General features: G+C 43.2%; 1 protein-coding gene across 1 annotated transcript in view; it reads left to right on the top strand.

Moving 5' to 3' along the window:
* slc24a3 (solute carrier family 24 member 3) overlaps positions 1-14,171 on the top strand; it is a 53,093-nt gene that overhangs the window by 38,739 nt on the left and 183 nt on the right. Inside the window, exons 3-17 of the mRNA XM_044046518.1 lie at positions 873-949; positions 2,371-2,445; positions 3,013-3,097; positions 4,538-4,641; positions 5,476-5,550; positions 6,796-6,821; positions 6,899-6,952; positions 7,396-7,523; positions 10,541-10,701; positions 10,854-11,094; positions 11,307-11,473; positions 11,992-12,106; positions 12,541-12,653; positions 13,085-13,150; positions 14,159-14,171. The exon at positions 14,159-14,171 is cut by the window's right edge and continues 183 nt beyond it. Of these exons, the coding sequence (XP_043902453.1) occupies positions 873-949; positions 2,371-2,445; positions 3,013-3,097; positions 4,538-4,641; positions 5,476-5,550; positions 6,796-6,821; positions 6,899-6,952; positions 7,396-7,523; positions 10,541-10,701; positions 10,854-11,094; positions 11,307-11,473; positions 11,992-12,106; positions 12,541-12,653; positions 13,085-13,150; positions 14,159-14,171 (1,500 nt within the window). The remainder of the gene's footprint in view (positions 1-872; positions 950-2,370; positions 2,446-3,012; positions 3,098-4,537; positions 4,642-5,475; positions 5,551-6,795; positions 6,822-6,898; positions 6,953-7,395; positions 7,524-10,540; positions 10,702-10,853; positions 11,095-11,306; positions 11,474-11,991; positions 12,107-12,540; positions 12,654-13,084; positions 13,151-14,158) is intronic.

Here is a 14,171-nt window from a genome sequence, read left to right as displayed (position 1 = left end):
TAGTAGAGAAAGTCATCTTTCAACGGGAAGGTTTTGAGTTTGAGTCCCGGCTCCAGTAGTCTACATGCCAATGTGTCCTTGGGCAAGGCACTTCAGCTCACATTGCTCCTGACTGCAGTGTGTGAATGTATTGAGCTGTATGAAAGTGTGAGTGAATGGGTGAATGGCAGAAATGTAGTATAAATATAAACATATATAATAACAAAATCTCATTTCAGATGAAAAGTAAAAGAAGTCAAAAACACAGAAAACATCACAGATGACAAAAATAATATAAGGAAGTTCAAATTCATTACATTCAGTTGAACTTTTTTTCCCCTTTTGTTTACTAAAAACTCTCCTCCCTTGTTTCGACTGAAACATTGTTATCTCCATATCTCTCCCTGTGTGTGTGTGTGTGTGTGTGCGAGTGTTGTGTTTATCTTTGATAATGTACTAATTAAGTCAGAACCTCTCTGAATGAAACTGCACATCTGTCATTCCTGCAAATGTTTCACAATAAAAGCCTTATGATTAAAAAAATGGTTTCAAGGAACTGAAAGAGCGCAGTGATTTTACTTTGAAACCAGAACAAGACGTGTTGTGAATCGAGGTTGACGGGGGTTTTTTTGTGAACAGCTCATGGTAAAAATAGATGAGTCTCGCTCACGCGTCTGAGATGCATCTTAAAAGCATGTCTCATAAAGCCAGTGAGATGCTTCTGCATCCAGCGTGGCCCAAATTCACGAGGAGGGCTCAGCTGTGTTCACCACTCACTTGTTGCGTTGTCACCTTGATTGTGTTCGGTCGATGAGACTTTCTCTCCTCAGAGTTTCTCCCTTCAACTGGAGTCGACCATTTGTCCTGAATATTCATTTGTGTTTATTCTGCAGCAATCCACGAGTTCCCCAGAGATTATTTCACCAACCAGGAGCGAGCTGAAGGAGCCGTGGGCCTGCACGTTCTCTGCGTGAGTGTCACTCGCTGCACACACACACACACACAGCATCGCAGACATGATAAAGTCACTTTAAATACATGTTGTGCTTTTACATCACAGTATACATATTATAAGTCAAAATGACTTTGGAAGTAGAATTTATTCACTGCCTTTTCTAAGATTGTGTCACTTCATAAACTGCTTACTCTCCTGCACCAAAGTCCAAAGAGAAATCAGTGTTTTACCTGTGTCTTTATTCTTGTGGTGTCTCTCATTTAAAAGAATGAATCTGCTTTACAATACGCTTGTCTCACGATTTGACTGTATATGATATTTGGGACCTGGTTTGATTTATAATGTGATTCAATAATTGCAACTTTATTTTCCTCCTGGAAATTTTTAAGCTTTGATTAATGAGTAAAAAACTCAGGCTGAGTGTGAGAGTGACTGTGTCAGTGGAGGATAATAAAGTGATAGACAATGAGTGAAGGAATAGTTGAATCTCAATCCAGGGGCTGGATCCTCACGAGTACACAGCTGACGGAGGAGATGACTCCCCTTCTTCTTCTCCTAATACATTCCGGCAGGCTGTACAACGACAAGTCGAACACTGCCCTCCACAGGTCGGCAGTCAACCTCTCAGTGTGCAGCCTGCTAGAATTTACTGGGTGTGTGTGTGTGTGTTAGACCATCTAATGTCTCACAGCACCTGACGTCCGTCTCCTTCAGCCATGACTATTGTCACCATTCTCCAATTCCTCGATTCGATTTGATTTTTTTTCTCTATTAGCTCAGATAAATCTGCCATTTTTAGACTTGTCTAGTTTAGTTTAGTTTAGTCTGCTTTTATGTCATGATAACTCATTTCATTTTTTTTCAGTTTCAATGGAATACATTCAATTCAGTTTTATTTGTATAGCGCCAACTCATAACATTATCATTATCATTATCATCATTATCATACATTATCTCAAGGCTCTGTACATAGGAGAGCAGCATCTGCCTCGACCGGTTGGGGTGAAAGGAAACATGGAGGACAGAGGGAGGTGAGATAGAGACAGAAGAGAGAGACCAGCAGCAGATACACAACAACTGTCTCAAGTTACAAGTTTATACAGTCAGTGATGACATGTTTTTAGAGATACAATGTTATTTATATAAGCAGCAGCAGAGACTGTTGATAAAAATTATACTGCTATCGACTTTTAATTATAGCATTATAATAATAATATATATAAGAATATAATAGCCTCGAAAACTGGATCTGGATCCTGCAACCTGCACGATGAAGACAGAGAGAGAGACATAGTCTAAATAAATCTATAGATCACCATTCATCACATCTGGTCTATAATTTACAAAATTTAAGATTCAAGAAGCACTCTTCAACACTTTTAACCTGTGTGTGTGTTCGTGTGTGTGTGTGTGTGCGTGTGTGTGTGTGTGTGCAGGCAGTCTACATGTTCTATGCTCTCGCCATTGTGTGTGACGACTACTTCGTCCCTTCACTAGAGAAGTTATGTGAGGTAAGCTACAACTGCTCTTACACCAACACAACAGCAATGCTGTAACAACAACAATAACACCACCACCAGCAACAGCAATAACACCACCACCACCAACAACAACAACAATAACAATAACACCAAACCACCAACAACACCACCACCAACAACAACAACAACAATAGCAACAACACCTGAGCAACCAACAAAACAATAACAACAACAACAACAACAACACCACCAACAGCAACAATAACACCAACAACAACAATAACACCAACAGCAACAATAACACCAACAACACCACCAACAATAACACCAGCAACAACAATAGCACCGACAACAATATACCAGCAACAATAATAACACCACCAACAACACCTACAACAATAGCACCAGCAACAACAACACCACCAACAGCAGCAACTATAACTTACCAACAACAATAACACCCAACAACAACACCACCAACAACAGCAACAAACACCACCAACAACAACAATAACACCAACAATAACACCAACAACAACAATAACACCAACAACATCAACTCTCTGTTAACACCATCCTTTTCTCTTTCTTCATCAGCGTCTTCAGCTGAGTGAGGACGTTGCAGGAGCAACTTTCATGGCCGCAGGCAGCTCAGCTCCTGAGCTCTTCACGTCTGTGATTGGTGAGAATCGCACACACACACACACACACACACACACACACACACACACACACACACACAGGTTATAGCACCTGTCTATTAACAGCAGATCCTGGGTTTGAAGCAAGGCAGTGTCTTTTTTTAAGTGGAAGGGAATTGGGCAGGTCAAGGGTCAGGGTGCTCCCAACCCCCTTAAATGCAATCCCTGGGTGCAGTTAAGTGCTGCCCACTGCTCCTGCACCTGTGGACAGGAATCTGCAGGTGTAAGGGGTAATATCTAATTTGGTGGTCTATCTCAGTGTTGATTTTGGCAGCCATTTTAGATTTAGCATCTTAGTCTTTTGGACTAAAATGCTTATTAGTTTTAGTCAAATTTTAGTCATTTCTATATGTGATAGTTTGAGTCCAGTTTTAGTTCAATTTTAGTTAAATTTAGAAGTATAGTCTTTTAACAAATTAATTTAGGTCAATAAGATCTTTCAAATTTAAGGTTCCTGCTTGTCTACATGCTGATGTGTCCTTGGGCAACACACTTAAACACTTAAACATGTGGTTGTTGTTGTGGTTCACCCCCCAACCCGAGGAGGGCACTCCACCCTTTTTCTGGTTGAGGACCATGGTCTCTGATGTGGATGTGCTGATTCTCAGCCGCTTCACACCTGGCGGAGAACTGCTCCAGTGAGAGTTGAAGATCACGGCCCGATGAAGCAAACAGGACTATATTATCTGCACAAAGCAGAGACCCAATCCTGAGCCCACTAAACCGGACCCCCCTTCAATGCCCTGACTGCTTCTAGATATTCTGTCCAAAGGTTCAGGCCTGGCAGAGTCCAACTCCCACTGGAAACGGATCTGACTTACTGCAATGCGGACCAAGCTCTGACACCGGTTGTACAGACACCGAATGGCCCTTATCAAGGGTTCCGGTACCCCAAACTCCTGAAGCGCTCCCTCACAGGACTCCCAGAGGGACACTATCGAACACCTTCTCCAAGTCCACAAAGCACATGTAGACTGATTGGGCGGACTCCCCAGGAGCTGGTCCACTGTTCCATGACCAGGACGAAAACCACACTGATCCTCCGGAAGGTTATGAACGATGAGTGATGAGTGAAAATCTAAATAGATGTGTGAGTGAATGTGTGAGTGAATGTGTGAGTGAATGTGTGAGCGGTCAACAAGACCAGCAAAACGTCGTATAAATATTTACATGGTTGTCGTCATTGTCCGGCACTTTTGAGGAGAAGGTGCAGGACTGGGCAGAGAGTGATGGCTGAACACTGATGGTATTCTCCTCCTCCTCCTCCTGCTCCTCGTAACATCTTTATGTAACAAAGACTTTAAAGACGTTTATATTAAAAAGGACCTTTTATTGGAGTTCAAACTGCTTTGACTCACACTGAATAACCACATCTCCATCTACAGTATGTGCTTATTTGTTTTTGTGTCCTTGGTGTTTAGGAGTGTTTATCACTAAAGGGGATGTCGGAGTCGGCACCATCGTGGGCTCAGCTGTCTTCAACATCCTCTGTATTATTGGAATGTGCGGCATATTCACTGCACAGGTACGGCACACGCACACACACACACACAGACACACACACATGCACAGTCATTCTTCAGAGCGACTGCATGTGTGGCATGATGTATTAAACTGGAGGGTGTCATGGATCAGCGTGGAAGCACTCAGAAAAGGTTAGGCACCATCTGAGGACATCAGGCAGTGACACAAAAAAACACACGTGTGTGTGTGTGTGTGTTCATTTCCTGGAGACTTAGTCTAACCTTAACCACAATTACTACTGGCCTAATCCTAACCTTAAAACATACCTTCACCTTAAAATGTAGTCATTTACATTGTCGGGACTTGATTTTCGTCCCCACAAGGAAAAAAGTCCCCATAATGTGACTGTTAAAACAGGTTTAGGTCCCCACAACATTAGTAATACATGGGCACAAACACACACACAGTCCATGCACAATAAACTGTACAACTCCTCTCTCTGATGATCGGACAAACTATACTCATCCTCTCTTCATTGCTAACTATTTGTATATTGTATATATTTCCAGATTTTCTACTTTATTATTGTATTATTATTTATTTTTAATTTTTTAATTTAATATTTTATTTGATTCCATCTTATTGCCTATTTTACTGTTTATTTATATCCATATCTTATGCCTTGTTTCCACTGCTGTATCTCTATTTCACTTTGCACGGAGCATCTGGAACAAAAACAATTTCCCCCCAGGGATTAATAAAGTATTGTGATTCTGATGTGTTACTCAACAGGACAAAAAAATTGTAGGTCAGTTTCTGCAAGTTTTAAATTGGTTTAAAAATTACACAATCTCTGATGTGGTTCTGTCTGTCTGTCTGTCTGTCTGTCTCACAGATGATCCATCTGTCCTGCTGGCCTCTACTCAGAGACTCGCTCTATTACACCCTGTCTATCTCTGCTCTGATCGTGGTAAGAACCAACGTGACACATTGAGCTTCATGCAAGAACATTATTCTCTATTTGTTTCCCAAATGTCTCACATTAAATTCATTTGGTGGGTTCATGCTTCATATGTCAGGAAGTGCTCATTTATTCAAGAGTAAAAACAAAGTCCTGCTCTCAGCATCCATGAAGGAGAATCTGTTGTTTTTGGCAGCAGCAGCAGTAGTAGCAGCAGCAGCAGCAGTAGTAGCAGTAGCAGCAGCATGGTAGTGGTAGCAGCAGCACAGCAGCAGTGGCAACAACAGCAGCGGTAGTAGCAGTAGTAGCAGCAGCAGCAGCAGCAGTAGTAGTACGCAGCAGTAGTAGCAGTAGCAGCAGTAGTAGTGGCAGCAGCAGCAGCAGCAGTAGCAACAACAGCAGTAGTAGCAGCAGTAGCAGCAACAGCGGTAGTAGCAGCAACAGCAGCAGCAGCAGCAGCAGGTAGTAGCAGCAACAGCATAGCAGCAGCAGCAGCAGTAGCAGCAACAAAAGTAGTAGTAGCAGCAGCAGTAGCAGCAGCAGTGGCAGCAACAGTAGCAGCAGCAGCAACAGCAGCATCAGCAGTAGTAGCAGCAGCAGCAGCAGTAGTAACAGCAGCAAGCAAGAAGTAGCAGCGCGGCAGCAGTAGTAGCAGCAACAGCAGCAGCAGCGTTTGCAGCAGCAGCAAGCAGCAGCAGCAGCAGCAGCAGCAGCAGCAACACTGCCAGTAGTTAAGCAGCAGTTGACCCACCAAAGGAAGTAGCAGCAGCAGCAGTAGAGCTTACAAGTTGCTGTTAGCAGCAGCAGCAGCCAAACGCCAAGCGTTGCCAGCAGCAGCAGCAGCAGCCAAACAAGGCTTGTTGCCAGCAGCAGCAGTAGTTGCTATAGCAGCAGCTACAGCAGCAGCAGCAGCGCAGCAGCAGCAGCAGCAGTAGTGGCACAGCAGCGGCAGCAAAACAAGCGTTGCAGCAGCAGTAGCAGCAGCATTGAAGGCAGCAGCAAGCGCTGCTGCTGCAGCAGTTGCCGGCAGCAGCAGCAGCAGCAGTAGTTTTCTGTTTCACTAAAAGAACTTCAAATTACAGTCAAACACAACCACAGCAGCACGTGCACTTTATGTTGTTTTCTTGAAATATTTGATGAGGTTTGTTTTGACTCTTTCGCACTTTTTCTAACATTTGTTATAAATAAAGTTTCCTGTTGTCGCTGCATAAATCTACAGTCGATGATGTTCCCTGTTGTTTTTCTCCTCCACAGTTTATATACGATGAAAAAGTGGTTTGGTAAGTGAATAACTGAAGCTTCAGTGCTTTCACTTTGAAAGGAAGAAAACACTCACTGAGTGCGACTGTGTTTTCAGGTGGGAAGCTCTGACGCTGATTCTGATGTACTTCGTCTACATTTTGATCATGAAGTAAGTGATTCTAGAGAACACTGACGTTCTACTGTCAGCCGTGTTCTGGAAAACAAGCGCTGCTGCAGAGAGAATCCCGATTTTATGAGGTAAAATAATGTCATTCATTACTGTCCAACTGAAAATGGACACGTGAGTATGGTAGCAACAGATGTACAGAGATGTGAGCAGGGTACTAAAGAAGAAATAGAATTATTATGTCCATTTTAAACTCATATTTGGTTGCTGGAAAGTGACAAAGATAGAAAAACTATTGTAAAACAGCATAACTGTCGATGCCCACATGACAACCAGATGTATTTTATGTATTTTTATGTATATCAGGTTTTTAATTATTCATTTTAAAGCAGAAAATCGCAGTAAATGGGCTGATTTTGCTCGCTCTATTTACACCAGTGTTTTAACGTTTAACAATATAAGAAGTGGCTTATTCTCTGTTCCAGGTTGAATTCCTATGTGGTTCATTTTCTGGAGAGGAGGAGGAAGAACTCGTCCAGTCTGAGGGACATCGGGGCGAGTAACACTGAGCTGGACGACGGCTGTGATGCTACAGCTGTTCTCCTGAAGAAAGGTACGCCACTGTTTATTGTTGTTAGAATAGAATAGAATGCCTTTATTGTCATTATACAAGTTGTACAACGAGATTTACTTGACTTCACCTTGAAAGTGCATACAGCTAACAACGAAGAACAATAACAACAACAACAACAACAACCAGTGTATGGGTCAAGGACATTAAAAAGAAAAAGTGACCCTAGTTAACGTGAGGTGGGTTTTCAGTTGCAGCGTACTACATTAAAAGGATATACAGCCATCAAATTCTTATTGCACAATATGAAATAGCAGGTCTGTATCAGGGTTTAAATATAAAAAGTGCATTTCTATGAGACGTGACCCATAGCAGGGTATAAAAAATAATAAATAAGACTATTTCCACAGTGTGAAGTGTTTTTTTTTAACAGTATATGAAATATAGAAATATAAATATCACAGTGTGAGATATGATTTTAGCAGCATATAGAATATAAATATCACAGAGTGAAATGTAATTTTGCAGTATATAAAAATAGAAATATAAACATTTACACAGTATGAAAGTGATTTTAGCAGGGTACCATTTAAAAATACAGATATTGCACAGTTGGAATGTAATTTAAGCAGGATAAAAATCTGTATATACAATATAAGTAGTGCACAGTATATAAGTATTGCATAGTGTGGAGTAAATTTTTAAATAAATAAGCATTTCAGCATGAAATGTAGAGTATTGCACATGCCAGAATGTGTGAGAGTATGTGGTAGAGGTAGGATGGTCAGTGCATGTCCATGTTCAGTGTGGTTATGGCTCTGGGGAAGAAGCTGTCCTTAAGTCTATTTGTCCGAGCTCGGACACACCTGTAGCGTCTGCCAGAGGGCAGCATGTCGAACAGATGAAAGCCGGGGTGGGAACTGTCCTTAACAATGTTCCTCGCTCTGTTCAGGCAGCGAGAGTGGTAAATGTCCTTTAGGGAGGGGAGAGTGCAGCCGATGATCCTCTGTGCTGCGTTGATGACTCTCTGAAGACCCTTCCTGTCTGCTTCAGTGCAGCTGGCGTACCACACTGTGATGCAGTACAGCAGCAGGCTCTCTATGGAAGAGCGGTAGAAGTTCACCAGCAGCTTCTCATCCAGGTTGTTTTTCCTGAGCACTCTCAGGAAGTGCAGGCGTTGTTGGGCCTTCTTGGTGATCTCCGTGATGTTCGGGGTCCAGGAGAGGTCAGCCGAGATGACGGTGCCCAGGAACTTGAAGGTCTGGACCCTCTCTACACAGACACCGTTGATGTAGAGGGGAGCTGGGTCTGCGCGGTGCCTCCTGAAGTCGATGACGATTTCCTTTGTCTTTGTGGCATTCAGTGCCAGGTTGTTCGCTGAACACCACGTTGTCAACTTTAGGATCTCATCCCTGTAAGCAGACTCATCTCCCCCTGAGATTAGTCCAACCACAGTGGTGTCGTCTGCAAACTTGACGATGGTGTTGCCAAGGTGGGTTGGGCTACAGTCATGGGTGTAGAGGGAGTACAGTAGTGGGCTCAGCACACACCCCTGTGGAGAGCCGGTGCTGAGTGTGCGGGTGGAGGAGATGTGGTTACCAAGTTTAACAGTCTGTGGACGGTTCGTGAGGAAGTCTTTTATCCATGAACAGGTGTGTGGGTGGAGGCCTAAATCCACAAGTTTACTGACCAGAATGTCCGGGATGATTGTGTTGAAGGCTGAGCTGTAATCGATGAAGAGTAGCCTCACATAGCTCCCCTGGTGTTCCAGGTGGCTCAGCGCAGTGTGGAGAGCTATGGCTATGGCATCCTCCGTGGATCTGTTTGCTCTATAAGCAAACTGATGTGGATCGAAGGTCTGAGGAAGGCTGTCTTTGATGTGGTGAAGAACCAGCCTCTCAAAGCACTTCATGATGACCGGTGTTAGGGCGACTGGGCGGTAGTCGTTGAGGCTGTCTGTGGATGATTTCTTTGGCACGGGGATGATTGTAGCTGTCTTCAGGCAGGATGGGATGGTGGCTTGAGACAGGGAACGGTTGAAGATGCAGGTGAAAACTTGTGAGAGCTGGTCTGCACAGGCTTTGAGCACCTTCCCTGGTATCCCGTCCGGGCCAGCTGCCTTCCTTGGGTTTACTGCTCTTAGCACCCGTCTCACTTCAGAATCCTGTACAGTCAGTGTGACGGTGCTGGGTGCTGGTGGCTGCGGAGGTGGTGAGGCTGTATGGGGCTCAGTTTTCTCAAATCTTGCGAAGAAGCAGTTCAGCTCCTCTGCCAGCGAGGCGTCTGGGTTCCCAGGTGTGATGTTACAGCCCCTTGTTATAACATTTACAGTTTAAACTTGCATTTATTTATATTATTTCATTTCTCGAACAAAACAAATACAAACAAAAACAAAACAAAAAGTCAAAAATGAAGGTTGTCCATTTCATGTTATATTAGATTATGTTTATTCCATAAAATGATTCCTCTTACACCGAAACTTTAGTTCTGAATCTGTTTTCTTTAACTTTTATTATTTGTTCTATTTGCAAAATATTATAATACTAATTCATAGTATACATCTACATCTTAGATAAAGCTGAAGTTTGTTGTAAAAGTAAAGCTACAATGACTTCACTTCATGTGACGATTATAGACCGAATATCATATTACATTTGTTAGCACATTATTCACATAAATGTCAATAATATGTTTTATTATAATAGTAAGGTGTGTTTTTATTTTTTATAGATTCATTTTACATTATAAATTTTATTGTGAACTATATATCGATCCGTATCAAAACAAACACTTTTATTTTGAAATCCTGTTAAATATCATTATGAATATCACTGCTGCGATCAGATGCTGAGTGACCCCTGCAGCGTTAGACAGTGAAAACACCATTGTAGCTACTAATGTAAGTCTGCCTTGTGTTAATGTGTTAATGTGTTCACTGCTTCATCAGAAGCTGAAATCCTTCTCCCAGATGTTCCACACCAGTGGCACATCTGTGGAGAAGATGGATGGATGGGTTCTTCTGTCACCTTCTCACTGATCACTTGCATGTGTTTTTACAGCGAACCACCACAGGAAGCCGTCGGTGCTGATGGTGGACGAGCTCCTGTCAGCGTATCCCCATCAGCTGTCCTTCTCTGAGGCTGGGATGAGGATCATGATCACCAGCCACTTCTCACCCAGGACCCGCCTAACCATGGCGTCACGAATGCTCATCACTGAGGTACAAAAACAGTACAAATGTGTGTGTGCTTTTAACACAATATTCAGTAGACAAGGTGGATGATCACCTTTGTCTGCAGTGGTGTTTTTGTGCATCACAAATAACTGACCTGAACTCTCCTGCGCGTGTGTGTGTGTGTGTGAATGATACAGAGGCAGCGTCTCATCAACACACACTCTTTGACCAACGGTGACTCCGATGTTCCAACTAAAGGAGGAAGTAGGCGGGGCATCGAAAACGGGCTGTCCGGGGCAGAGAGGGGCGTCAGCGCTCACCATGACGACCAAGAGGCAGGAAATGAGACGGAGAACGAGGACAACGAGAACAATGAGAACGATGAAGAGGAAGAAGAGGGGGATGGAGACGGACCGCTTGTACCGTTCCAGTGCCCAGGTACTGAAATACAACTTTTATAAATTATACAAAGTGAAGCAGGTCTTTGAGTGTTATGACCAGAGAATGACACCAAGTACAAAATACAATTAAACTTAAAATTTAAAATAAGATTGATACCAACTGTAGACTTTCACGGTTCTCTGCAAGAAGAGACGTTCCTGGCTAAATAAAGGATCAATAAATCAAAGGATGTTATTGTGTGTCTGCAGTGGGTGTGTGTAATAAGCTGAAATGGCTGCTGGCGTGGCCTCTGTGTCTGCTGCTCTACATCACTGTCCCCAACTGCTCCAAGCCGCGCTGGGAGAACTGGTTCATGCTCTCCTTCATCGCCTCCACCCTGTGGATCGCAGCCTTCTCCTACGTCATGGTGTGGATGGTGAGAGACAGGAGGACACTTTGCTCTTTGACAGGCTATTTTTCTATAGTATTGTTTAAGTGAGTTATATTAGAAACAGAACTGACGCAGCATCTCAGGGAACGTGAAACTGAGAGCACATGCACCAGCGGCACCCTGATGCCATCCCAAAATGTGTTATTTTGTTATGTTTGAAATCAAGACTGCATTAATTTCTTTATATACAGCCTATAGAACTAGTTATTTTCATAATCGATGAATCTATTTTCTCATCATCAGGTCCAAAATGTCCACAAAAAGAAAAGTGTTACCCAGACCTCTAGATGAGGACGTTCTCAAATGTCTGAAAAATCTGAATAAAAAAAAATTTATTCATGAATCAATCAATTAATTATAGTCTGTAGTCCACAATAATAATAAAATATAACAAAACATTAATATAAATATCATATAACAGGGAGAACAGCTTTGTTTCATTAAGTTAAAGTTAGTGTGTGTGTGTGTGTGTGTGTGTGTGACGTCTCTCCTCTGTCCATCAGGTCACAGTTATAGGCTTCACACTCGGGATCCCTGATGTCATCATGGGCATCACCTTCTTGGCAGCTGGCACCAGTGTACCTGACTGCATGGCCAGCCTCATAGTGGCAAGACAAGGTAACACACACGCACACACACACACACACACATGTGATTGTAAGCTGCTCACTCTCTGACACCAAAGTCCAGAGAGAAACTCTGGAGCTGGAGCTGGAAAAGGGTCGGGGGTGTGGATGTGGGTGGTGATTATGGCGCGGTCATCTTTTCAGGTCCCTGTGGTGAGACAGACAGACAGACAGACAGACAGACAGACAGAGTCTCTCCATCCATCCTTTTATCTGTGTTTATTCTGGCTCCTGCCATCAAATATTTAAAGGGCAGTGTGTGTGGCTGCTCACTGTGAGACACCAACACTCTCTCTTCTGGGATGTCATTTAGACAAAAGGGATCTCACTGGGTTTCAACCCACGTTCATCCAAACCGTATGACTCCTCCCCCTCTTTCACCTTCCTCACCTCCCCCCTGTACCTCCCTGGTCTTCGTCGCTGCAGGACTGGGAGACATGGCCGTGTCCAACTCCATCGGCAGCAACGTGTTTGACATCTTGGTGGGACTTGGTCTCCCTTGGGCTCTGAAGACACTGGCTATCAACTATGGTTCTGATGTAAGTATCAGTTGTTAATGGTTGTAGTTAAAAGCACGTTTTTGGGTCTAATATCCTCGAGTATTTACTGATATTGATTTAAAAACGTTTTTCTCGTCAATAATCCTATGACTAGTTCCAACTTTAACCAAATACATGGAGACCAAAGGCTGATGTTATGATATGTTGTCAGTGTATACTAACCCCACACTCTGGGGTCTTTTAAGTTCATTCAAACCCAAATGACCAATGAGCATCTAGTCTGGTCAGAAAGGGGGTCAGGCACGCATCAACCTCATTCACCCATTCACACCCATTCGCTTACACATTCACAGCGTTTTTTTCTATCAGCCGTCAGGAGCAACATTTAAGGCTTTAAGGACACATCTGTGTGAGTGTGTGTGTACAACTGTGAACACTGATGTCCTGTCACACCTGTTCTCTGCCTGTAGATCAAGCTCAACAGCAAAGGGCTGATCTTCTCTGTGGGACTGCTGCTCGCATCTGTGTTTGTCACTGTAAGTCAACAACAGCACCACAACAGTACAACACAACAACAGCAACAACAACAGCATAACAACAGCACAACAACAGCACAACAACAGCATAACACAGCACAACAACAGCACAACAACAGCATAACAACAGCACAACAACACAGCAGCAACAGCACAACAACAGCAACAACAGCACAACAACAGCAACAACAACACGCAACAACAGCAACAACAGCACAACAACAGTATAACAATATCAACACCATCAGCAACAACAACAACAGCAGCAACAACAACAGCACAGCAGCAACAACAGCAACAACAACAGCATAACAGCACAACAACAGCACAACAACAGCATAACAACAGCACAACAACAGCATAACAACAGCACAACAACAGCAACAGCAACAACAACAGCACAAACAACAGCAACAACAGCACAACAACAGCATAACAGCAGCACAACAACAGCATAACAACAGCACAACAACAGCAGCAACAACAGCACAACAACAGCACAACAACACAAGAGCAACAACAGCAGCAACAACAACAACAGCAAAAACAACAGCACAACAACAGCATAACAATAGCAACACCATCAACAACAGCACAACAACATCACAACAACAACAGCAACAACAACACAACAACAGCATAACAACAGCACAGCAACAACAGCATAACAACAGCACAACTACAACAGCCCAACAACAGCATAAAGCAGCAACAACAACAGCAACAACAGTAACAACAGCAACAGCAGCAACAACAACACAGCAACAACAGCATAACAACAGCAGCAATAGCATAACAAAAGCACAACAACAGCAACAACAGCATAAAAACAGCACAACAGCAACAACAACAGCACAACAACAGCACAACAACAGCACAACAACAGCACAACAACAGCAACAACAGCACAACAACAGCAGCTTATGTGAGAACAACCGTCTAACAGCCTCTTCCTCTCTGTCCTGTCTGTCCTGTCTGTCCTGTCTGTCTGCCTGTTTGTCTGTCCAGGTTCTTGGAGTTC

Source organism: Solea senegalensis, linkage group LG15 (assembly GCF_019176455.1).
Source record: "Solea senegalensis isolate Sse05_10M linkage group LG15, IFAPA_SoseM_1, whole genome shotgun sequence".
Classification (NCBI taxonomy): Eukaryota; Metazoa; Chordata; class Actinopteri; order Pleuronectiformes; family Soleidae; genus Solea; species Solea senegalensis.
The sequence above is the reverse complement of the archived record's forward strand: the minus strand, read 5'-3'. Positions and strand labels throughout refer to the sequence as shown.